The sequence below is a fragment of the Schistocerca serialis genome, chromosome 7, assembly GCF_023864345.2.
Source record: "Schistocerca serialis cubense isolate TAMUIC-IGC-003099 chromosome 7, iqSchSeri2.2, whole genome shotgun sequence".
In the NCBI taxonomy this organism is placed as follows: Eukaryota; Metazoa; Arthropoda; class Insecta; order Orthoptera; family Acrididae; genus Schistocerca; species Schistocerca serialis.
In genome coordinates, this window is record NC_064644.1 from 591,822,492 (window position 1) to 591,850,021 (window position 27,530).

The 27,530-nt window shown below is 43.9% G+C and overlaps 1 protein-coding gene across 1 annotated transcript in view; it reads right to left on the minus strand.

The window, feature by feature from the left end:
- The window catches only part of LOC126413268 (myrosinase 1-like), a 116,944-nt gene that overhangs the window by 80,992 nt on the left and 8,422 nt on the right, over nt 1-27,530 (minus strand). Inside the window, exon 2 of the mRNA XM_050083170.1 lies at nt 8,331-8,464. Coding sequence (XP_049939127.1) covers nt 8,331-8,464 — 134 coding nt within the window. The remainder of the gene's footprint in view (nt 1-8,330; nt 8,465-27,530) is intronic.

Below are 27,530 nucleotides of genomic sequence, written 5' to 3' on the forward strand. Positions count from 1 at the left end.
GGTGTAGTTTCCTCCATTCTCGGTTGGTTGCTTCTTAAGGTCGTAATTCTGGGGGTGGGACGTTGCTGACGGTGTGCAGCCAGGGGATCGGGGTGGATTTTAATGTGCTGGTAATAATCCTCATTCGCTTGTTCAGCTGTACGTCCAGCTTGCTCGCGTGGGCACCATGTTGCCACATTGGAGCACAGTATTCGGCAACTGGGCACACCAGCGTAAGTACCGTAGTACGTAGACTCGATGCGTCGGCACCCCATGTTGTACCAGCTAGTTTCTTTGCGATGTTGTTTCGGGTCTTTAGTTTTTGGCTTGTTTTTTCCAAGTGTTTATTATACGTCAGAGACCGATCTAGTGCGGCACCAAGGTATTTAAGCTGCAAATTATGTCTAACCTTTTGTCGGCGGAAGCTCACGTTCAGCTGCTGGTTTGCAATTCTGTTGTTTAGGTGGAATGAGCAACCAAGGTATTTAAGCTGCAAATTATGTTTAACCTTTTGTCGGCGGAAGCTCACGTTCAGCTGCTGGTTTGCAATTCTGTTGTTTAGGTGGAATGAGCAGACTTTTGTCTTTGCTGCATTTCGCTGGAGTCTCCGTGCTTTGTAGTATGTATTGAGAGTTTCTAAGTCTCTAGATAACATAGTTCCTCCTTCCTCGAGTGTGCTGGTTTGTATGGCTATGGCAAGGTCGTCGGCATAGCAGTACTTTTCACTAGCAGTGTTTGGCAAGTCACCGGTGTGCAGACTGAAAAGTAGGGATGCAGGGATGGACCCTTGCGGGAGCCCATTATTCAAGGAAAATGACTTGCTCTGTTTTTGTCCAACGCTAACCTTGAAATAACGATAGTTTAACATATTTCCCACAAGTGTCGTCAGTTTCTTACTTGGGACATACTTTTTTAACTTCAACAGGAGTCCACACTGTCATATGTTGCTGACAAAGGGCACTAGTGTCCTTAGTTTATTTTTGAATCCAGCCTCAATGTAGGATGTCAATGCTAGGACGTGCTCACAGCAGCTCCTCTTGCTTCTGAACCCAGCCTGATATGTTGGGGTTTTGTTGTTTACTATTCCTTATACTCTGTTATGGATGAATCGCTCCAGTAGTTTGAAGCACACGCTCAGCAGTGCAATTGGCCGGTAACTTGAGGGGTCATGTACTGAATTTCCAGATTTGAGGATTGCTAATGTGTGTGCGATCTTACACTGAAGACCGGAAGGGTCCCTCAACAGTTCATCATTGTAGAACTTCTTCAGTCAAGTTCTTCCATGTTCCCCTATGTGTATTATAAATTCAGGGAATATGCCGTCCAGTCCTGCGGCTTTTCTCATTTTCAGTGTTTTGATGGCATCATATATATCTCTTTCAGAAAAGGGGTCTGATAGTGTGGTTTCATCATGTAGGTGCCTAATCATTCAGTTTGTTCTTTACTTTTTCTTTCATGGTTGTGTCTACAGGGACCTCCTCAGCTATTGATATTATGTGTAGTGACAGTTCTGATGGCGTTATCTTCGGTTGCTGATTGCAGACGTTGTTTGCAGTGACAAGTTTTCTTAATCATCCCTATGCCTTTTTGCTTGAATGAGTGAAATTTAAACTAGACGTCAGGTCTATCCATTATTGCTTCATTTAGCTGCTCTAGTATTCTTTTACCAGTTTCAGGGTTTTCAGTTTGCTGGTATTCTGCATACAAGTTTTCTATTGTGTGGCCCCAGCAAGAGATGTATTGTTTCCTGAGCCCTCGTGGTATATCACGTTTGGCTGCACCAATTATGATTCCCACGAACCTCTTGTAGTGCGACGTGTAGACAACCTCCAAGGTGGTGTACCCCAGACAACGGACTGCTAAGGCGGGACTTCGATTAAGTCTGTACTACCGGCAACCATACTAGACCAGTCTCTCATGGCTACTCAAGACGACAGCACAAGAAAACAAACTACAACAAAGGCTCTTCTAAGAGATAGACAAAGAGTATGAAGAATTTTGGACAAAGTAATAGTTCGTTACAAAACATTATATAGTTGTTTTGATGAACTAATTTAGTGTCCTGTGGTTCAGGGTTCAGTTAAAATATTAACAGTTTTCTCGAAAGACTGACATGGAATAACACTTCAATCAGTGTATTAGTTACTGTCTCGTTTTTTTCTACTTCTAAGGTTTTCTCTTGTACCGCTAGCAGACTGATTTCCTTGTAAACTTCCTGATTTTTCCTCCAATGATTCGTGTAGGACCGCCTTGTACCGAACATTCTGTGGGCTTGGGTCGCCCTTTCCGGATTTTCCCTTCCCTTGGTTACGAGCTACATTCACATTTGGTTGCGTTTTGGTTTTACTTCGCGGCTCATCTGGGGCAGTAGCAGACGCTTTCGCATTTTCTGTTGCTGCCGCCTGCCCTGCGGTGTTGCCCGTAATTTCATTTTGGCCACCACTTCCTTGTCCTTTATTAGTATCATTTACTTCCTGATCGAGGGAAACAAATGGAGACGGCAGTTTTACAACCTCTCCTTGGATTTGTTTACTAAAAGTTAGCTGCTGATCTTTGCAGTCTGCTACTCCACCTGTTGTTTCTTGCAAATTAAGACTGACTACACCCACTTCATTTTCTGGTACCATATGGTTATTACCTTTCTGTTCATCAGTTTCCATTCGCATTCTGCCTTCCGGTTCCTCTGCCTCCTCGTCGCACTGTTTTTGCTTGCGAACTGAGGGAGTTGTACAGGACAGCTCGTCCTCTGAACAACTATCGGTTGTCTCCAGAAGTCGTTTTCTGGTTGCATTTCATTTTCACTAGTAGTGGTGACAGGCTTCCCCTTTGTTGTTAACGGGGGAAATTGACTGTTATCGTGAAGGGAGACATCAGCTTGGCCCGCTGCGTTAACATCCTCAACCAGTTGATCCGGGCTATTCTTTGGCAACAGCTCATTTAAGGTAAGTTTCTGACGCCGTATCAAATCACGTTTAAGAACAACAGTTTGTCACGGACATTCCTGCCTGCAGTGGCCTGTTTCGTTACATATTTGACATGTAGCTTCCTGACCTGTATAAACAATTTGTGGGTTACACCCACAAAAAGTTCTGTGAGACGGAATATTTGTCTTAACGTTCATCGCTACACAGCGGACCCCGTTGAAACGTTGCAGTTTAAAGCGAGGCGACCATCTATCATTTGCAATTGATTTCACGTCTCCGTAGTTTGAAAGAGCTTCCTTAATCTCATCATTTTCAATTTCAATGGAAAGATTCAAGACACGAAAGGTTTCGTAATCAATGTCAGCTCTGTAGATAGAAACCTTACTTTTATAACCATTTCTATGCACAAAATCTACTTCATAGCTGCACTTTCGTAATACTTTGTCAACAGTCGCAGCACTGAATAACTTGACAAAAACGCAGTATTTTTCCTGATCCAATTGCTAGGTATGGACGGTTTCAGAATTGAGACCAATTACCTGTGTAACCCAGTCATCTGTTTCCAGGGATGCCGGCTGAACAGGAAGAGATTCCTAGTCAAAAGCAAATACCAGAATTTTGTTCCTGAGGGTTGTAGCCCTGGTTAATCCAGCGAAGAAATTTCGGTTAAACAACCGAAATTCCAATTAGCAGCAGCATGACCAGCAGGAGCAATCAGATCACAAGGAATATGAACGAACACGGAGATTAACGGACGGACAGCACTCGGCGAAGCACAAGTACAGAGATGTAAACGCAGAAGTGCAACAACGTCCACTCGCTAGCGCGGCTGGAACGGAACTGTGACTGAGCTACCCAAGCACGACTCACGACCCGTCCTCACAGCTTAATTCTGCCAGTACCTCGTCTCTTACCTCCCAAACCTTACAGAAGCTCCTCTGCGAACCTTGCAGAACTATCACTTCTGGAAGAAAGGATATTGCGCAGACATAGCCACAGCCTGGGGGAATGTTTCCAGAATGAAATTTTCGTTCAGCAACGGAGTGTGCACTGATATGAAACTTATTAGCACACCGTTTTCATCTGCCAGGAAGTTTCATAACAGTGCACACATTGCTGCAGCGTGAAAATTACATTCTACTTGCATTCATATCTAGAAGTTGAGGTGCATTATCTCTGCTATTCTTGTACATTTTAATATCACAACGCTCTGTTTATCTTTACCATCCAAATTTTTTTTCTGGAAGGAAAATGAGAAACACTATGGGGACGCTAACCAGCATGGTTGCATTTCTAGGAACTTCGTTCGCTACGTAAATAATGAACAGAGGCAGGTCTTTTTAAACAGCGGTGTTCTTTCCTTATTCGGTATGCACTTTCCTCTCCTCAAGACGTATCCAAAAACTTATCAATATGATAAACATAACATAACACAAAATTCCCCTCCCCACCCACCCCCCAATGAACCATGGACCTTGCCGCTGGTGGGGAGGCTTGTGTGCCTCAACGATACAGATAGCCGTACCGTAGGTGCAACCACAACGGAGGGTATCTGTTGAGAGGCCAGACAAACGTGTGGTTCCTGAAGAGAGGCAGCAGCCTTTTCAGTTGTTGCAGGGGCAACTGTATGGATCATTGACTGATCTGGCCTTGTAACACTAACCAAAACGGCCTCGCTGTGCTGGTACTGCGAACGGCTGAAAGCAAGGGGAAACTACAGTCCTAATTTTTCCCGAGGGCATACAACTTTACTGTATGATTAAATGATGATGGCGTCCTCTTGGATAAAATATTCCGGAGGTAAAATAGTCCCCCATTCGGATCTCCGGGCGGGGACTACTCAAGAGGACGGCGTTATCAGGAGAAAGAAAACTGGCGTTCTCCGGATCGGAGCGTGGAATGTCAGATCCCTTAATCAAGCAGGTAGATTAGAAAATTTAAAAATGGAAATGGATAGGTTAAAGTTAGATATAGTGGGAATTAGTGAGGTTCGATGGAAGGAGGAACAAGACTTTTGCTCAGCCGAATAAAGGGTTACAAATACAAAATCAAATAGGGGTAATGCAGGAGTAGGTTTAATAGTGAATAAAAAAATAGGAGTGCGGGTAAGCTAATACAAATAGCATAGCGAACGCATTATTGTGGCCAACATAGACACGAAGCCCACGCCTACTACAGTAGTACAAGTTCATATGCCAACTAGCTCTGCAGATGACGAAGAAATTGATGAAATGTATGATGAGATAAAATAAATTATTCAGGTAGTGAAGGGATATGAAAATTTAATAGTCATGGGTGACTGGAATTCGATAGTAGGAAAAGGGAGAGAAGGAAACATGGTAGGTGAATATGGACTGGGGGGAAGAAATGAAAGAGGAAGCCGCCTGGCAGAATTTTGCACAGAGCATAACTTAATCGTAGCTAACACTTGAGAAAATATAAAAATGCAGTAAATGAAACAGGCAAAACCGAATACAAACGTCTCAAAAATGAGATCAACAGGAAGTGCAAAATGGTTAAGCAGGGATGGCTAGAGGACAAATGTAAGGATGTAGAGGCTTATCTCATTAGGGGTAAGATAGATACTGCCTACAGGAAAATTAAAAGACCTTTGGAGAAAAGATAGCCACTTTTATGAATATCAAGAGCTCATATAGAAAATCTGTTCTAAGCAAAGAAGGGAAAGCAGAAAGGTGGAAGGAGTATATAGAGGGTCTATACATGAGCGATGTACTTGAGGACAATAGTATGGAAATGGAAAAGGATGTAGATGAAGATGAAATGGGAGATATGATACTGCGTGAAGAGTTTGACAGAGCACTGAAAGACCTGAGTCGAAACAAGGCCCTGGGAGTAGACAACATTCCATTATAACCACTGACAGCCTTGGGAAAGCCAGTCCTGACAAAACTCTACCATCTGGTGAGCAAGATGTATGAGACAGGCTAAATACCCTCAGACTTCAAGAAGAATATAATAATTCCAATCCCAAATCAAATGTTCAAAAGTATGTGAAATCTTATGGGACTCAACTGCTAAGGTCATCAGTCCCTAAGCTTACACACTACTTAACCTAAATTATCCTAAGGACAAACACACACACCCATGCCCGAGGGAGGACTCGAACCTCCGCCGGGACCAGCCGCACAGTCCTTGACTGCAGCGCCTTAGACCGCGCGGCTAATCCCGCGGGGCTCCAATCCCAAAGAAAGCAGGTGTTCACAGATGTGAAAATAACCAAACTATCAGTTTTTAATAAGTCATGGTTGCAAAATACTAACGAGAATTCTTTACAGACGAATGGAAAAACTGGTAGAAGCCGACCTCGGCGAAGATCAGTTTGGATTCCGCAGAAATGTTGGAGCACGTGAGGCAATACTGACCCTACGACTTGTCTTAGAAAATAGATTAAGGAAAGGCAAACCTACATTTCTAGCATTTGTAGACTTAGAGAAAGCTTTTGACATTGTTGACTGGAATACTCTCTTTCAAATTCTGAAGGTGGCAGGGGTAAAATACAGGGAGCGAAAGGCTATTTACAATTTGTACAGATACTAGATGGCAGTTATAAGAGTCGAGGGACATGAAAGGGAAGCAATGGTTGGGAAGGGAGTGAGACAGGGTTGTAGCCTGTCCCCGATGTTATTCAAAATGGTTCAAATGGCCCTGAGCACTATGGGACTTAACATCTGTGGTCATTAGTCCCCTAGCACTTAGAACTACTTAAATCTAACTAACCTAAGGACATCACACACATCCATGCCCGAGGCAGGATTCGAACCTGCGACCGTAGCGGTCACGTGGTTCCAGACTGAAGCGCCTAGAACCGCACGGCCACACCGGCCGGCCCCGATGTTAATCAATCTGTACATAGAGCAAGTAGTAAAGGAAACAAAAGAAAGATTCGGAGTAGGTATCAAAACCCATGGAGAATAAATAAGAACTTTGAGGTTCGTCGATGACATTGTAATTCTGTCGGAGAGAGCAAAGGACTTGGAAGGGCAGTTGAACGGAATGGACAGTGGCTTGAAAGGAGGATATAAGATGAACATTAACAAAAGCAAAACGAGGAAAATGGAATGTAGTCGAATTACGTCGGGTGATGCTGAGGGAATTAGATTAGGAAATGAGACACTTAAAGTAGTAAAGGAGTTTTGCTATTTGGGGAGCAAAATAACTGATGATGGTTGAAGTAGAGAGAATATAAAACGTAGACTGGCAATGGCAAGAAAAGCGTTTCTGAAGAAGAGAAATTTGTTAACATCGAGTATAAATTTAAGTGTCAGGAAGTCGTTTCTGAAAGTATTTGTATGGAGTGTAGCCATGTATGCAAGTGAAACATGGACGATAAATAGTTTGGGCAAGACGAGAATAGAAGCTTTCGAAATATGGTCCTACAGAAGAATGCTGAAGATTAGATGGGTAGATCACATAACTAATGAGGAGGTATTGAATAGAATTGGGGAGAAGAGGAGTTTGTGGCACAACATGACTAGGAGAAGGGATCGGTTGGTAGGTCATGTTCTGAGGCATCGAGGGATCACCAATTTAGTTTTGGAATGTTACGTGGAGGGTAAAAATCATAGAGGGAGACCAAGAGATGAATACAGTAAGCAGTTTCAAAAGGATGTAGTCTGCAGTAGGTACTGGGAGATGAAGAAGCTTGCACAGGATAGAGTAGCGTGGAGAGCTGCATCAAACCAGTCTCAGGACTGAAGACCACAACAACAACAACACAAAATCGACTTTCATTCTCCTGTACTACTACACAGTAAAGGTGGCGGGAGTAATGCAACTCGTCTTGGTTTGTTTGACAGCTTTTTTATTTTTAAAACTTTAATTTAATTTTATATTTTGAGACATCAGTCTTCTCTGCCAACCGCTTCATCTTAGAGCAGCCCTTGCATACAACGCCCAACGTCCTCAATTATTTGTTTGATTTATTCCAATCTCTGCCTTCCGCTACGGTTTTTACCCTCAAAAGCTCCCTTTTCTGCCGTGGAGTTTTTCTCTTATGTCTTAACATACGTGCTGTCAGCCTGTCCCTTGTTCTTGTCAGTGTTTTCGAAATGTTCCTTTCTTCGCCGATTCTGCAGAGAAGCTCCTCATCCCTTATCTTATCAGTCCACTTGAGAGTAAACAAGTGGGAACACCAAATTTACATTTGTATCTTATCTTCGTCGGTGCACATTGTACTAACCTTCGGCTGAACGCGGGTGACTGAGTGACCTGTGGGCATTTCCCAGTCGTTCCCAAGATCACATTCTCGCCTTTATGCAACCTGTTAAGCTTCGTATACTGCACGTACAGGTACACGCACGTTTTCTCTTCGTGGTTGCTGCAGTGTAAGTTGATTTTCGTAATTGAATCTATCATTTCTTACAGAAGCCTTAGAGTGAGAGGTGCGATGTCGGAGCCCATACTTACGCTCATGTTTTTTGCGAGCTCGATGTCCGTCTCGTACTTGTGGTAGGAGTCGCAGGCCACGTCGCCGTTGGTGCCGTCCGTCGTTAAGTTGGGAGTGGTGTGGAACATGTGGTCGAAGATGTTCTCGCCCTTGCCTGCAACACCGTCAACCGGCACTTAGCAATAAGTCCGTTTTCCTTGCGAATAGAGCTACGTTTCGCTGGCTGTGACATATTTGGTTACTATCTGCGATTTACAAAGATTCTCTTTCATTAGCTCTGATCTCAGAACGATTAAGAAAGAAGAAGTATGACGTTTGTCCTCCAAAACACTTATTGTTAGAAAAAAAACCGTTTTAAGTTTCTATTCCAGTTTCCACAGGTTATAGTAATTTAATTTCAGTTACATAAGATGGTCTCAAGAAAAAGTGTTCAGTATATATTTTCATGTCACAAGAGTAACATCCATATCATAACCAGGGTTAACTCATATACGGAATTTAATTTCGGTTGTAGAAATGTACTAATTTGGGTGATCGAAAATGAGATCTGTTGCGAAGCTGTACATCTGGGACGCTAGAAAATGCGAAAATTTTAACGTCTGGATTGAAATTCTCGATCTGACGGGCTGACAAACTAATAGGTATGAAATTTTGTAAAAATAATGTTGCGTTACCACCACTTTTAGATTTTGGCGTCTTGAGGAACTGAGAGCAATGAGGGGTTGTGCCTGCCATCGCTTCCCTTACCTTCAGTTTAAAATGACCTTATATTATATTTTTCTTCTTCATGAACCGTTGAGACACCAGACAACCTTCCCTACAAAGGAAAATCGTAGCCAAAATTATTAACTCGATTACTGAAGGGAACAGGTGGAGACCATACACCAGTAGAAGGAAGAGAAATTTAATTAAACCAGTTATATTCTTTATGAAACCCAGAAATGCCAGGCAGTTTTGCCACCAAAAAGTGGAAATCTGCCAACCCACATTTTTGAATTAATCGGCGGTTCGCTAGCTTGCCGTGGGTCAAGGTAAATGTACGGACAAAGAAATACCACAACGGTGACATACATTCCCTACGATAACAACTGGTTAGAAAAACTAGACGAATGTTAGGGATTTATACTAGCTGACGTATATAACGAACTGTGAGTAATTAACGTAATTCGAGGACCAGACAGGGGCAGTGGGACACAGTTTACTGCTCAGACGATGATGGAACCATAACGCTGTTGCCTCGCGGTAAAAATTGCATGTTGTTACTGTGGTCTTCAGTCATGAGACTGGTTTGATGCGGCTCTCCATGCTACTCTATCCTTGCAAGCTTCTTCATCTCCCAGTACCTACTGCAACCTACATCCTTCTGAATCTGCTTAGTGTATTCATATCTTGGTCTCCCTCTACGACTTTTGCCCTCCACGCTGCCCTCCAATAGTAAATTGGTGATCCCTTGATGCCTCAGAATATTGCGTATTTGAATCTTAATCACGGACGAAATTGCTATGAGCTTTCCACCGTGAAAGTCTTCACTAAAGCTGAATGTAACCCTACACGGTTGAATCCAAGACACTGGAAGCCAAGGGAAATGACAGCAACTACTGCGCAATTATTCATGACGAAGTGAAGCCTGTTAAGAACCGCAACCAGCTGGGCTGAGAGAGCGTCAAAAAAATGGTTCAAATGGCTCTGAGCACTATGGGACTTAACATCTGAGGTCATCAGTCCCCTAGAATTTAGAACTACTTAAACCTAACTAACCTAAGGACACCGCACACATCCATGCCCGAGGCAGGATTCGAACCTGCGACCGTAGCGGTCGCGCGGTTCCAAACCGACGCGCCTCGAAGCGCTTGGTGACTCTGGCTGACGAGGGAGCGTCTATTAGTAATTTGTTTACTCAGACGCAGCACAAAAGAGTTCTTCCTCTAACAGCAAACGGGTTCCCGCAGCCAACCCGACTGGAGGTGGCAATGCAGACTGTTGCTACAGCTTCTGGCAGAGGCGGCAGATCGCCCACACAACGGGCAGGTTGGTGCACCTGTGGCTACACCAGTTCTTTGACCGTGGGTCAGGTCACAGTCCCTACGTACCGCCGCTGCCGTGCGTTGAATTTCAAATTAATGGCCCCTTGAACTTTTGCAGATTTTCGCTGTCTTGTTTATTTTATGAATTACAGGACTGGTGATCATGAAAACTGCTCCAACCTCCCCATTCCCCGCCCCTCCACACCATTACCATTACCATTCGATAGTACTCTACGTAGACGAGTTATCCGTTGTTTCAGTTGACTGGGGAAAATTGATTTTAATGTATAAACAAGCAGATTAAAGTCCCTGACTTTTTAATTAATTAATTTGCAGGCCCAAGCCTTCTACCATTGAACTTGTAATTGCGCAAGCAATACAAGTCTATGATTTGAAACACTATTATGATTTTATTTAAGTCTCTTCCTTTGCACTGGGAAAGCCGATAAGATTTCGTCACGTGCCTTAAAAGTGTCCGAAAAGTCTCTGGGTTACACACTGAGTGGCAAACACACGACATGGAATACAGTCACAATAGGCATAAGCGAGGAGACGTCTGTTCAATATTCGCGATAAGTTAAAATAGTGGAAAATATGCCGGCCGGAGTGGCCGTGCGGTTCTAGGCGCTACAGTCTGGAGCCGAGCAGTTTCGAATCCTGCCTCGGGCATGGATGTGTGTGATGTCCTTAGGTTAGTTAGGTTTAATTAGTTCTAAGTTCTAGGCGACTGAAGACCTCAGAAGTTAAGTCGCATAGTGTTCAGAGCCATTTGAACCATTTTGAAGTGGAAAGTATCAAACGTCAAGAGACTCCGATAACTTCCTCCAACAGGAGTTAAACCGAAAACATCCCCAGTGCACATCCCCTTGTGAGGTGTCTGCCTTCCTTTTTGTCGTACGTAAGTGAGACAGCCTCGCATGTTTCACCATAATTTAAATTTCCTCCTAGGGTTAGAGTTCTTTTACAGTGTGCAGTTGTCTTATATGTACGACACGCAGTGTAACCTAAGAAGTTAGGAGAGGGGAGAGGAAGAATAGAGGAGGAAAGGAATGAAAGGGCATGGGAGAGGGGGGGAGGGGAGATAACCAAGCTAGTCTGTGACGTAAGTAATTGCTCCCTTAGAGAATGTACGTTAGGGCAATGTTTGTAATTTGGGCCACAAGATACTTATGCCTGTTGTTAAGTTTGTTTTATAATTAATAAGAAGAACAGTTGTAACTTTGAGAAAGTGGATAATGATACCAGGTACTGTATTGACAGACGCAAAGTTCGTCAACAACCTGCTCACACTTCGTGACTCGACTACAAATGTTCTTTCTGCGTGGCAATCAATAATTTTTTTATTGCTGGGTCTACGCAGTCAGACACATAACTCAAGCAGCTGTCGAGACTGTCAAAGCGCAGGGTTCAAGTATTGTTCCCCAGGATGTTTTGAAACATTTATCATTTTACCGTTATCGGAGAGAGGTCGAGAGTTAATTACACTGACATTTAAATCAGTGGATGGAAGTCCATATGAAGAGCACCTGGCTATCTGAACAGGTTGCAATAAGTTTATCGACCTCGTAGATAACGATCGGTTAAAACTGAAATTACGAGTGCAGTCTGTTCACGTCGTAAAAATGTGAAATTATTAACGAAAATCAGTATTTCATTACGGGCAGCATAGCATCTACATGTGGCCGGTGGCAGAGCATAATTAGATGATCAGACGATATCTGTTTTGACAATATTGATAAAATGTTGTTTCCAGAGTGAAATCATTTACTACTAAAAAAAAGGTATGTGTTGTTCCTGACCCTAGGGAAACAATAAAGAATTGATAATGGATGGCCACCGAATGTTGTTCGGAGTTTCTAAAACTATCTGCTCTCGCCGCACAGTTTATAACAGTGGGAGGAGTGGGGTTCGAACCTCCTTCAAGCTGCCGTGCTCTAGGTATTACGTCCTTTCTCTAAATCGACTGTGATTGATACTGGTATTGTCGTTTTCAGAGACATGCCATCAGTTCTCTTAACACTGAGCTGTCTCCGTACTTAATTACTTCAGAGCTCTCCCCTCTCCCACGTTCAGGTTTAGATTTGTGTACGTGTTATACAACGATTTCCGCATTTCGTGGCAGAAGACGGAACTTTGTGACTTCGAAATTGAACCCAATTAAATTTAAAACCCAAAAATACAGCTCTAAGGATATACAAATAAACAGAGAATAAATAGCATTTATTCTGGCCGGTGATTATGACAATCTTTTCCTAAATTTCGCTAAATAAGACACAAATTACGAACTGAAATGATTGCAGTTATTTAATTGAGTGAAATGGAGCTTAAATCTTGCAGAAATGGAAAATCCATTTATTTGCTCAAAAAGAAGAAAGAAGTTCAGTGTTCTATAACCCGTCGATCATGTGGTCATTAGAGATCGACTACCAGCTCGAATAAAGCAAGGATGAAGAAGGAAATCGGTCGTGTCTTCTCCAAAGTAACCAAACCAGCCTTTGCCTTGAAGCAATTAGGGAACCCGTGGAAAGACTGACAGTAAGTGTTTTGCGTCTATATTATTTTTCAGAATGTAGATCGTGGCGATAGACTTATTTATAGCATTGCGCGGGGCCTAGGTTGGACTGAAAGGTGCTGGCTTCGTCGCGAGTCAGCCAATCCAAAGTATATGAAAGCGAAGTCTTAGTTCTCGTGATATACTGACCTGTCGCCTAGCCTGAGACCCAGATTGGCTCGAGAGGTGACAGTTTGGTTGTGTTTTGATGAAGTGGTATCGAAGGCTTTACTTGAATCGTCTTTTTTCTTTACGTTTGCACATGGATGTCTTCATAATACCGTTGTCAGAACTTCACGGGTCAAAGCCGACGTCCGGTATCAGTAAGTTCAGTTGATCTCCTTCTCCCAACCAGGATAAATACAAAAGAAAAAAGAAAGCGAAACTTCCTGGCAGATTAAAACTGTGTGCCCGACCGAGACCGAACTCGGGACCTTTGCCTTTCGCGGGCAAGTGCTCTACCATCTGAGCTACCGAAGCACGACTCACGCCCGGTACTCACAGCTTTACTTCTGCCAGTATCTCGTCTCCTACCTTCCAAACTTTACAGAAACTCTCCTGCGAACTTGCAGAACTAGGTTCGCAGGAGAGCTTCTGTAAAGTATGGAAGGTAGGAGACGAGATACTGGCAGAAGTAAAGCTGTGAGTACCGGGCGTGAGTCGTGCTTCGGTAGCTCAGATGGTAGAGCACTTGCCCGCGAAAGACAAAGGTCCCGAGTTCGAGTCTCGGTCGGGCACTCAGTTTTAATCTGCCAGGAAGTTTCATATCAGCGCACACTCCGCTGCAGAGTGAAAATCTCATTCTGGAAAAAAGAAAGCATTTAGGTGAGGCAAAATGACACATCAATGAAGGATCTATTGGTAATTTAGTCAGGAACACGTCCACTTACACAATGCTCAGAATTGCACTTTTTTACGCGGATGTCAGTGTACCACCTACAGCGCACCGCTATCAGTTGCTTGCCTCAGGTTTATCGGTAACTTTAGGAACTGACCTCGGACTGGATCGCGTTTCGCTTTTTTGAAGGTTAAGATATGAACAGCGAATCAGGTGTTAGCACTAAGTGGGCGTCTGATCTATCTTGTCAGTTATCTTAGGAAGATATCATATACGTTACCGAACCTCACTGTTTCGTTAACAACAGGTGTGTTGCCCCACGATAAGCCGAATTAATATCACGTAAATAACACAATGAAAGTTTTTGAAATGTTTCACGTTCGCATTATCTTATGTTGTTTGTTGTTGTTGTCTTCAGTCCTGAGACTGGTTTGATGCAGCTCTCCATGCTACTCTATCCTGTGCAAGCTTTTTCATCTCCCAGTACCTACTGCAACCTACATCCTTCTGAATCTGCATAGTGTATTCATCTCGTGGTCTCCCTCTACGATTTTTACCCTCCACGCTGCCCTCCAATACTAAATTGGTGATCCCTTGATGCCTCAGAACATGCCCTACCAACCGATCCCTTCTTCTGGTCAAGTTGTGCCACAAACTTCTCTTCTCCCCAATCCTATTCAATACTTCCTCATTAGTTACATGATCTACCCATCTAATCTTCAGCATTCTTCTGTAGCACCACATTTCGAAAGCTTCTATTCTCTTCTTGTCTAAACTATTTATCGTCCATGTTTCACTTCCATACATGGCTACACTCCATACAAATACTTTCAGAAATGACTTCCTGACACTTAAATCAATACTGGATGTTAACAAATTTCTCTTCTTCAGAAACGCTTTCCTTGCCATTGCCAGTCTACATTTTATATCCTCTCTACTTCGACCATCATCAGTTATTTTGCTCCCCAAATAGCAAAACTCCTTTACTACTTTAAGTGCCTCATTTCCTAATCTAATTCCCTCAGCATCACCCGACTTAATTAGACTACATTCCATTATCCTTGTTTTGCTTTTGTTGATGTTCATCTTATATCCTCCTTTCAAGACACTGTCCATTCCATTCAACTGCTCTTCCAAGTCCTTTGCTGTCTCTGACAGAATTACATTATCTTATAAGAAATCGAAATCACGTTCTTCGCGGCTTTGTGCTGACTTTCACTGCTATTACACAGCGGGACGATGCTAGAGATTCTAAGTAAAAGAGGCGAACCGAAGAGTGGAGTGTGTAAGTAATCAAGTACTTGTGCAATATACAATTCCGTTCAGATATCTGTGTCACTGTTATTAAGTAACTCCTTTTTTACTACTTTCTATGCAGAACTGGCTGCCCACCAAAGTACACCTAACACTTACATTCATTGACTTACGTAAATAAACGGAAAGATGTTGCTTTCCTGTACAGAGATCGAAATACCATGATGAGAGTGATAAAGCCAATATTTATCTGTGCAGATGCATTTCTCTCAGTATCCAAGGAAGAAAAAGTATATGAAAAATTATACAACGTGTTAGAGATATAGAGGTAAGTGCAGATATTGCGATCATTGGTTTCTTAATATGTACTCACTTCAGTGTGTTAGTTCTTTCTTCTCTGCGTATAGCAGTCTTCCCTCAAACATTCGCATAGTTTACTGCCTGATGCTTTCTGCACGATCGTACCTGCACCAATAAATGGTTTGCGCCTCTCAGTACTGACTAATGTTTTGCGTGTACGTGTCCTCACTTCAACACTTAACCTGCTGCCCAGGGGAAAATACGGACGAATGACAACATCCAGTATGTATAAAGTATGAAAATGAATGTAATTTTTCAGTATTGTACTGGTCGCTGTTCCACCTACAGTATGTACGTAATAACGATCGCTAAGCACGGGACAAAAGCTACCTGGAGTAGCCTACGTTTACCTGTCTTGAAGTTTACGCTTCTGTTAAATGAAACTTGGAGCTACTAACCAACCTGAAAGCATACTGGTCCGGGTAGCTGTATTTATTAGTCTGCAAATGAAGTAAATACTGACGTAATGTTATTCAGTACATTTCCTCACTCACCAATAAATCTACAGTTAGACCACAACATCCAGTATGTATAAAGTATGAAAATGAATTTAATTTTTCAGTATTGTACTGGTCGCTGTTCCACCTACAGTATGTACGTAATAACGATAGCTAAGCACGCGACAAAAGCTACCTGGAGTAGCCTACGTTTACCTGTCTTGAAGTTTACGCTTCTGTTAAATGAAACTTTGATGTCGATCGCACACTATACCTTCATTCCACACGAATTACGAAAGGCAGCATTAAAACTGTTCTTCATGTTCTCCAGGAAGTATGCAACTAAATTCTAATCTTTGAGCAAACGTAATCACTTGTAAATGTGGTAGTCAAGGAACTACATACAGAGTGCAACTTAACTCTGTTGGAAAACTCTCGGAGGCCATGTCACGAGTAACTGCAGAGATAAAACAGTGACGGCAACAGAGGATTAAAGTGGCGAAACAACAGTCTAACGGAATTTAATTAACAATAGGAGAAAATATATAAAAGCAGCAAATGAAGCAGGCAAAATTGGAATGCAGTTACAGCACAGAAAAGTAAGGGTTTGAGAATTGGAACGTTTTAATAAAACTCGTTCACCTTGCTACAAGCAAAGTGCGGTCAAAAACAGACACAGAACCAAGGAAATAAGCGCTATGTCACAGGCCTCGGCACGTTACAACAACGCGCCGAGGGAGATGTACAAGCTCAGCAGAAAATAGACCGGGGCAGAAAACCAAAACACAAAAATGACACCCGTATTCGTTACCTCGTAGAAGATTCCGAAAGAAACTATACTTTTTTAATAAGAACCAGTATGAGAGGACCTACACAGCACTAAATAGCCTGTGAAGCGAATATAACAGGATAGAGAGGACACATGAGGTCATTGCGAACCGAGTATCGCGCCATAGCCTCACCTTAGCTCCCTTTAATCACTTGAGCTCTGCAGCTCTCAAGAAGCTCATCACTGCAGTCGATGGCGTCCGCAGTAACAGTACTCGATTCCGCGATTACGATACTGTAGCGAACCTAGGTATTCCAGAACGGTATACGAACCGTACCCGAAATGACGGTCTTCGCCTGATGAACTTCGTACGGTTCGCCGCCTACCGTTGCTGACGTAGAATCTGACAGTCTTCTGACAACATCACGTCGCGGAGTGCTGACAGCACCGGCAGCAGGGTCACGTGGGGTCCACGTTGGTGTTTAACACTTAAGCCGTCGGCTCACGGACCGTGCATCCGAACGTTGAGCGTTGAGCGTACCGAGTTTCTGACGCCACAGCATGGAATAGCACGCTCGGGCGTCTTTCCGAACGTGCAGAGCAATGTCTGGTACGTCAGATATTCTGACCGTTGGTCTGAGCGTTGACCAATGAGATGGCACAACGCCACCTACGCCACAAGCACGCCGTCTCCTTTCAGCACAGAGTTGTGAGGCGTCATATTGGCATTCATTTCAAGCCTGTATATATATACGCCGTTCCGAGCACCAGAAAATTGAGAATCACTGCAAAAGCCGTTGTTAACTGTGTGATTCGTTCCAATAAAATAACGAGAAACATCATATTCGTGAGATTTTTTGTTGGGGCAGTGGTTCGCGTCCTGACACAACCAATTTTTTTCCTAACATTCGCGATTTTATTAGGCTCTGATATTTTATTATTAGTTTAATACAAGTATAGTCTATAATATTTAATGTTGCGTAAATACAAGTTCACCTTTTTTTGAGGGATGACTTTGTTCCATTGGCTTAATCTAAAGGACAGCTTGCGCTACTTGTATAAAGATATTTTGCTCCTTCTTCTTTTACGCTTCGTAATTCACATGTTGCAAAGATTCTGCTACTTGGTAGGAACAGTGGCCAAGTAAGACTGACCTTGGGGTTTTACTAAAACGTGGGAATGATGAAATAATTTTTATCTCATGCGGAGAAGTATTCCAAATTTGTAACGCACTGTTTGTAATGGAAATTTTGTAAGCCTGTGTCCTTATTGATTGGACATGGTACTTCCCTTTTCATGGACGATGGAAGAAATGTGCGTTTTAATAGAGCTAACGTGGGAATTTTACGCGCACCCGTTGAATAAACAGTGTGATTTACGAACTAGAAACATCCCTCAACTGCCGCTGGAGTGTGTTGCGATCGCGTATACCGCGTTGGGGGTCACGTACCGTATGCAGAAGTCGCATAGTTCCTGAGCGTTCAGCAGCACGTTGAACTTGGCACGCCCAACGTTAACGTTCGACAGCACGGTCCGTGTGCCGACGGCTTTCGGCGCCTGCGAGTGCTCAAACCTACCAGGCCGGTAGTAAAAAGATCGACCGACCACACGACACCCAACAACACCACATCGCGGTTGGGTCATCAAGGGTCAGCACAGAATTCGGAGTGGGATCGAGCACACGCGAACGAGACCATTCGTGCTGGACCAAAGCGGCGCCGGCAGCTCGCCGTGGCGCGAGGTCATTCACCTCTTCCCCTAGTCCTGCCGACGCAGAGCTACTGCTATCCTGACTTCACGCACGACCCCTCCGCAATACGGAAGTTAAGAAATGAGACTGACAGGGGATACAAACCGACAAAACTGCAGTGGCCACAGAACAAGTATAACGATTTAGAGCCATGTGTGACTACAGGAAAGACATATGTCATGCAAACGAAAATTAAAGACACTTTTTGAGAAAAAAGCAGCAGCTGTATGAACATGATGAGCTCAGATAGCAAACCTGTATTGAGCAAGAGAGGGAATGCTGTAAGGTGGATGGCCTACATACACTGAAGAGCTAAAGAAGCTGGTACACCTGCCTAATATCGTGTAGGGCCCTCACGAGCACGCAGAACTGCCGCGACACGACTAATGTCTGAATTAGTGCTCGAGGAAATTGATACCATGCATCCCACAAGGCTGCCCATAAATCAGTAAAGAGTACGAGGGGGTGGAGATCTCTTCTGAACCGCACGTTGCAAGGCATCCCAGATATGCTCAATATTATTCATGTCTCGGGAGTTTGGTGGCCAGCGAAAGTGTTTATATTCAGAAGAGTGTTCCTGGAGCCACACTGTAGTAATTCTAGACGTGCGGGCTGTCACTTTGTCCTGCTGGAATTGCCCGAGTGCGTCGAAGTGCACAATGGACATGAATGGATGTAGGTGATCAGACAAGATGGTTCCGTACGTGTTACCTGCCAGAGTCGTATCTATTCGTATCATATATAACTGAACACGCCTCACGCCACCAGCTTGAACAGTCCCCCGCTTACATGCAGGATCCATAGACTCATGAGGTTGTCTCCATACCTGTACACGTCCATCTGCTCGATACAATTTGAAACGAGACTTGTCCGACCAGGCAACTTCTGTCACATTGAACGATTCTCTTCTGTCGTCGTACGTCCCGTTCTTGTAGGATCTTTTTCCAGCCGCAGCGATGTCGGACAATTCATGTTTTACCGGATTCCTGATATTCACGGTATACTCGTGAAATGGTCGTACGGGAAAACCCTCACCTCATCGCTACCTCGGAGATGCTGTGTACCATCGCTCGTGCGTCGACTGTAACAACACGTTGAAACACACGTATATCTTGATGACCTACCATTGTAGCAGCAGTAGCCGATCTAACAAGGGCGCCAGACACTTGTTGTCTTATGTAGGCATTAACGACCGCAACGCCTTATTCTGCCTGTTTACATATCACTGTTTTTTAATACGCATGCCTATACCAGTTTGTTTGGCGTTTCCGTGCAGAAGGACTATGGAAATGAACTTGAAGGAAATATTATGAAAGGGGCGAGGAAGTGGACGAAGGGGCGATGGGGCACGTAATGCTGCTAAAAGTATATAACTGAATACTGAAAACATAAGTCGAAACAAAGTAGCTACCTGAAGTAGACGACTTTGTGAAGAACTATTTGAAAGAAGCAACCACAGCAAAACTGTTTCACCTATGCGCGGGATATATAATAGAAGAGAAATACCTCAGACAGAAAATTAATTTGTTAATGCCAGTATCAAAGAACGCAGTTGCCGGCAAATTTGTTAAGAACTATCAGTTCAGTATGTCATGGTTGAAAAATAAGGAGAATGACCGCTAGAACCCGACTAGCAGGGAGATCATTTTGGAACTTGCAAGGTAGGAGAAGATAGTGGGGAAGTGATGCAGTCTTCTCCACACGTTGTATTAACTGCACACAGAGCAAGCAATAAAGAAAACTAATGAGAAATTTGCAAAAGAAATTGATGTGCAGGGAGAAGAAACAATTTTTTAAGGTGTGTCGTTACTGGGAATTGTTACAGACGACAAATGACTCCTAATATCAGTCGAACGGAACGGATAGAATTTTTAAGATGAACACTAGCTAAAGTACAAGAAAAGTAACAGAGTGTAGGTGAACTAAGTTACATGAAGTTGAGGGAATTAGGGTAGAAGACGAGATGTTAAAATTAGTAAACGAGTTTTCCTGTTTGGAGCACTGACGAGGGATTAAGTGAGGATAATACAAAATTCAGACCGGAAATAGCAAGAAATATTTTTCTGACAGCGTCCAATACAAAGTTAAGTGCTAGGAAGACTTTGCTGGAAGTATTTGTCTGGATGTAGTCTTACGTGGGAGTGGAACGTGGACGATAAACGCAGCAGGGAAGAAGCGATTAGCACCTGTGAAATGTGGTACTATGGAACAGTGCTGAAGATAGAGGGCAGATCGAGTAACCAAAGCAGAAGCACTGAATCGAAGGGGAAGGAAACGGATTTATGGGAGCAAGTGACTAAGATGGGCAAAGTGTGTGGGAAATAATGTAAACAGAGAACGAAGCTTTCCTATAGTAAAGAGGTTCAAACTGATGTGGATTGCGTTAGTCACGCAGAGGTGGAGAGACTCGCAAAGAATGAACTGGTGTGGAGATCTGCATCAAACCAGCGATATGAGTGAAAAATACAGCAAAGGTAACGACAACAGTTCGTTTCACGTATTTTGAAATCAAAGACATTTTTATGTTATCTCAGTACTATGAGTTGAGTAAGTGCAATTACGTCGTCTTTATCGAGATTCATTAAGTGTGTGTCTGTTCACAATTTCCATCGGAACAAGATAAGTTTTGGTCAGAAAACATCTATCAGCGTCTTCTTGTACACTTTGCACACTTAGGACACCAGCACAATGAGGCTCTACCGTCCTTTAAACGACTCTCCCCACAGCGTGGCACTGCCAGTATGGTCACTGTAAATTATTAATGTCCAGGATACTGGAGAACTGTCGAAATTGCGCCGAATGTCGGTTCCACACCTCAGCAATTTATGGAAGAAGTGTGATCATTAATATACACTTTGTCTCCCCCGAAGATTTCTCAAGCGCTTTTTCTCTGGTGTTCTTGCAATGTGTAGCCGGAGTCAGCCCAAACAAACACTGCTTTCATGCGGCGCCAGTGTCGGCGAGAGGACAATATGAGTTTAAAGTGGAACTGTACGTTCGCTTCGATAGAGCCGTCCCAGATTAGTCCAGTGCGACATTACTAACAGGAACAGTGAAACGCGCAGAAATTTCGCTACGCCTACACCAGCAGCCCAGCACTGGGGCCCGGGCCCACCTTGACTGCTACCACCATGCAGCAGCGCAACTCAGTCGCTGCTGCAGTACTGGTTATTCGTCGTGTTTGACTGTCCCTGATGATATACAGGGTGTTACAAAAGGTACGGCCAAACTTTCAGGAAACATTCCTTACACACAAATAAAGAAAAGGTGTTATGTGGACATGTGTCCGGAAACGCTTAATTTCCATGTTAGAGCTCATTTTAGTTTCGTCAGTATGTACTGTACTTCCTCGATTCACCGCCAATCGGCCCAATTGAAGGAAGGTAATGTTGACTTCGGTGCTTGTGTTGACATGCGACTCATTGCTCTACAGTACTAGCATCAAGCACATCAGTACGTAGCATCAACAGGTTAGTGTTCATCATGAACGTGGTTTTGCAGTAAGTGCAATGTATACAAATGCGGAGTTGGCAGATGCCCATTTGATGTATGGATTAGCACGGGGCAATAGCCGTGTCGCGGTACGTTTGTATCGAGGCAGATTTCTAGAACGAAGGTGCCCCGACAGGAAGACGTTCGAAGCAATTTATCGGCGTCTTAGGGAGCACGGAACATTCTAGCCCATGACTCGCGACTGGGGAAGACCTAGAACGACGAGGACACCTGCAATGGACGAGGCAATTCTTCGTGCAATTGACGATAACCCTAATGTCAGCGTCAGAGAAGTTGCTGCTGTACAAGGTAACGTTGACCACGTCACTGTATGGAGAGTGCTACGGGAGAACCAGTTGTTTCCGTACCATGTACAGCGTGTGCAGGCACTTTCAGCAGCTGATTGGCCTCCACGGGTACACTTCTGCGAATGGTTCATCCAACAATGTGTCAATCTTCATTTCTGTGCAAATGTTCTCTTTACGGATGAGGCTTCATTCCAACGTGGTCAAATTGTAAATTTTCACAATCAACATGTGTGGGCCGACGAGAATCCGCACGCAATTGTGCAATCACGTCATCAAACAGATTTTCTGTGAACGTTTGGACAGGCATTGTTCGTGATGTCTTGATTGGGCCCCATGTTCTTCCACCTACGCTCAATGGAGCACGTTATCATGATTTCATACAGGATACTCTACCTGTGCTGCTAGAACATGTGCCTTTACAAGTACGACACAACATGTGGTTCATGCACGATGGAGCTCCTGCACATTTCAGTCGAAGTGTTCGTACGCTTCTCAATAACAGATTCGGTGACGGATAGATTGGTAGAGGCGGACCAATTTCATGGCCTCCACGCTCTCCTGACCTCAACCCTTCAACCCTCTTGACTTGTCTACGCAATCCCGGTACCAAATGTAGAGACTCTTCGTGCTCGTATTGTGGACGGCTGTGATACAATACGCCATTCCCCAGGGCTGCATCAGCGCAGCAGGGATTCCATGCGACGGAGGGTGGATGCATGTATCCTCGCTAACGGAGGACATTATGAACATTTCCTGTAACAAAGTGTTTGAAGTCACGCTGGTACGTTCTGTTGCTGTGTGTTTCCATTCCATGTTAATGTGATTTGAAGAGAAGTAATAAAATGAGCTCTAACATGGAAAGTAAGCGTTTCCGGACACATGTCTACATAACATATTTTCTTTCTTTGTGTGTGAGGAATGTTTCCTGAAAGTTTGGCCGTACCTTTTTGTAACACCCTGCATAACGATAAAACAACCATCGAAGTAGACTAATTTAGGATCGCGCGATGCACTTCTTACGAGAAGTCGGTGAACAGCTGGGAATCGAGTGACAAGGTGGCCTGGACTGACCGCAATGTTCCTTCCAGAATACTGGAGAACGTTGTAGAATGTCATACAACAAGAATGACAGCGAGACAGTTATCAAAGTATACAACTGAAGTGCCACAAAAAGATTAAACAAAAGCTCTATTTTTTCAGAGGATACAGCTCATATACATGTAACTGCCGCTTCAATTCAGAAGACAGCATTTTCCAATAAGATTACGATTTTGTATCGCTATAAACAAGACAGAGTGACAAATTTTTAGATATTGTGGTATTAATGTAAAAGAATCATCTGTAGAGGGGAAAACCCAAGAATTTATATATTTACACACCAAATGATAAGGAGAGAGGGTGACTGGGCATGGACGAGGCAGGTTCAGAAAGTGAGTCTACTGTGACAATAATGGGCTACTGGTATTTCTTTTTTTAGGTTTGGCAGCACTGAGAGGCAGAGGGCGTTCCCTTGGCCAGAGCGAGCATCGCAAGAACACGGTAGTAAACACACGTTGTAGAGTCCAGTCGCGTGAGAGATGTCAGTAATAAATCCAGCCAAGTGCGAGCCATGTGCCGTCACCCGCCTCCTACACACGGAAGGAATAACACCGATCGCAAATTTTTCGGGAATCGAAACAGTTTACGGCGAAGGTGTTACGAACAGAACGAGTCTGTTTAAGTGATGTAGGGAGTTCAGTGGAGGCAGGACATATGTGCATGACCAACAAAGGAGTGGAAGGCATTCCATTTTGACTAATAAGTTGGTGCAAAAATTCGGGGGACTGTTCATCAAGACCGCCGATTGACGGTGAACGAAATTTCTGCGATGTTCTCATAACTGTCCAGAACTCTCTTATACGAGACACGCACAGAAACGCTGTGATGCCGGAGACTGTGCTCAGGATAATTCCCAGAAGAGCTGCCAGAACAGCACAAAAGAGATCGGATCAGTGGCGCCCGTGAGTTTCTTGAGCGATTTCAATAGGAAAGTGGGGATTTTCTGAGCTCTTTTATGACTAGAGATGAAACGTGGCTGGGTCGTTACACGCGTGAGACAAAAATACAGTTGTCACAGCGTCGTCACATCAGTCCCAGACCTGCAAAAAATTCAGGACCACAATTTCGAGCAAAAGAAAAAAAATCATGGACTCAGTGTTATAGCACTGAAAAGGCAAGATTCAGGTCAGATTTCTGCTTCAGGTGGAGACCATAAGGCAAAACGATATTGTGAGTCCATGAAAAAAAAACTAAAAATTGGTTCAAATGGCTCTAAGCACTATGGGACTTAGCATCTGAGGTCATCAGTCCCCTAGACTTAGAACTACTTGAACCTAACTAACCTAAGGACATCACACACATCAATGCCCGAGGCAGGATTCGAACCTGCGACCGTAGCAGCAGCGCGGTTCCGGACTGAGGCGCCTAGAACGTCTCGGCCTCAGTGGCCGGCAAAACTCCAAAGGAGCATTCAAAACAAAAGGAGGGGATGGCTTTCGAGAGGAGCGTGCTTGTTGCACGACAGCGCCCGTCCTCACACAACCTCAGCCACTAAGGCGCTGTTAGACTAATTTGGTTGGGATGTTCCTCTGACTTACCCCTTCAGGTTATCGTCTTTTGACCGCCTTGGAGGGATACATAAGTGGAATTAAATTTTCAACCGACGAATGGGTGCCGAAAGAGGTTCGAAAGTAGGAGAAGGAGCTGGCGGGGGAGTTCTTCGAGGAGGGCATGAAGAAGTCCGATGGCTTACCGCATGTTCTGAACGGGATGGCGAGAACGTGGAATAATAGTCTACAAGTGTCCCGACAGTATGCTGTAATTTTTTTCAAATATACTTTTCCCCAAAAGTTTAAAAGTCTAGTACACTTACCATTTGAACACGTCTGTATAGAAAAATAATGTTTTTGGGAGAAGTTTTCGATACGTGCAAACCCATTCATAGCCGGACACTGGTCTTAGTGTCTAGCGCTACCTAACCGATATTGTACACTATAGTGGATGTGAGGTGGTAGCTTTTCTGTTTGAGAAGGGAGTTATTGAGAGGTACCAGTCCGTTTCTGACCTGACACATCTCATTTTATTGCGCGAAATCCATGAATCATAGAGTCATGTTTGTACAGATCGAGTTACGCTTATGGCTAAATACAGTAATGATGCCAGTGATTGTACTAGACAAGCCATCTCTTCCTGTGAAGATGTCAGTGATTGTAAAGAACAAGTCAGTTTTCCGAGAGATTAACTGTCCCTATTCTGACTGGGAGTTCTTGCGTGTGGACCTGGGCCGACAGCAGGAGAGGTTCTGACCCTTGTCCGGTGGGGCACAGGTACTCAGCCAGCCAACGATGATCTGGCCCTTCATCCAGCACAGGTTCTGCTAAAAACCCTAATAACAACGAGTCATCGTGAGACTCGCACGTAGTGAATAAATGGTTGTTATACTACCAGACCCAGCTCGGTCAAAGAATGCTTTGAAGAAGGCAGTTTACTCAGTCCGGTGGCTTCTCGGGAGGCCGGTAGAGTGGGGAACACTTTGAACAGATCCCTGTCCCCTGTCGTCCCGAAGAATGTCGTGCTTTCTTTACTGAGTTTCATTACTCCCAGAGAGAGTGATATCCGTTAACCACATGCTACTCCCCGTGGCATGAGGAATTCTTCCACAAAAAGTTGGGAACCGTCCTCATTACGAGCTGTTAAAAAAAAAAAAAGACAGAGTATGAGGCTAGGAGGCCACTCACCATGGTAGCCGAGAGCGCTAATGTGCTGCCTCCTGGACTCGGGTAGGTGCGCTGGTCCCGGATCGAATCCGCCCGTCGGATTAACGACGAGGGCCGGTGTGCTGGCCAGCCTGGATGTGGTTTTTAAGCGATTTCCCATATCCCACTAGGTGAATACCGGGCTGGTCCCGACGTCCCACCTCAGTTACACGACTCGCACTATTTCATGGCTTACACTGCACACAGACAGTTGGGGTACACTGATTCCGTCTCGGGGGGTACGGTGTGGCGGCAGGAAGGGTATCCGGCCACCCTCTGACACCAACATGGTGTCATGGCGGCTGCAGTGTAACACGTGTTGAGTTCGGCTCGCGAAATTTAGTTGAATTCGAAGGTGTTCTCGCAGGTGGTGTTGTCTAGTACAAGTGGAAATCGTGAAAACAACAGTGTTCTGTGCAGTAGTGCTATTTTTTTTTCTGTGCTCCGCCAATATCTTCGAGAAAATGGTAAACAGAAGAGTGAACAGCAGCGCGTCCAGCAGCGGGGAAGCAGCAGGTGCGGCGGGCCCGCTCTTGGCGGAAGGTGCGGCCGCGGCTCCCGGTATAGCGGAGCTGGTCCGCTCTGAGGTAAACGCTGCGCTTCGCGATAAAAACAATCTCGATCTGATAGCAGGCACTATATCAGATACTGTAACGGCAGCAGTATTGGCCAAAATGCGTGAAACTGTTGAGGCCAATACTGCCGAAATTACAGCACTAAAAAAGTCTGTGTCTGAATACGAGAAAAAGGCACGAGAGTTGGAAGTCAAACTATCTGCCGCAACTGACGAACTAGAACAGTACCAAAGGCGAAATAGTCTACGACTGTTTGGAGTAGTAGAAAATAAGGAAGAAGACACGGACAACCTGCTTATACAAGTTGCACGTGAAAAATTAGGTGTTGAAGTGACCGAGGCAGACATTGACAGGAGCCATCGGGTGGGACGAAAATTACCAGGTGCCACCAAACCTCGTCCAATAATAATTAAATTTGTTTCGTACCGAAAAAGGGCAGAGATCTTTACCCAGAAGAAGAAGTTAGCAAGGACAGGGCTTACAATAAGGGAAGATCTGACACATGAACGGCTAAAGATTTTAAACAGTGCCATATCCCATTTCGGTCTTCAGAATGTGTGGACTCAGGATGGCAGAGTAATCATTAAGACAGCAGCTGGAAAGAAGACAGTCACAAACATGACAGAACTGAATAGTATTAAGTGAAGCTACTCGAGCCAAAAGTGCAAACTTAACACCATTTGCAATTGTAACAGCCCCAATACTCAGATATAGTCTTGTAATTGTATTAATTTTTTAATTATACCCATATTTGTACCTTCAACTAATTGTTTTTGTAACTGTATTAACTTTTCACTATTTTTTTGTGTCTGTAGCTCTAACCATTACTTAATTTTAGTTACTGCTAATTCTTTTTTCATTTTCTCAGTTTATTCTCTTCGATTCTGAAATAGTTCTATTGCAATTATTAGTCTCTCCTTTAGTTCATTAATCACCCATCTCTTCGGTTTAAATTGTTCATAACTAAAATCACTATCAGTATCACTTTAGCAAATTTCAATCTAATTGTAGCTTCCTACGATAATCACTACCAGTATCACTTTAGTAAATTTCAATTTAATTCTAGCT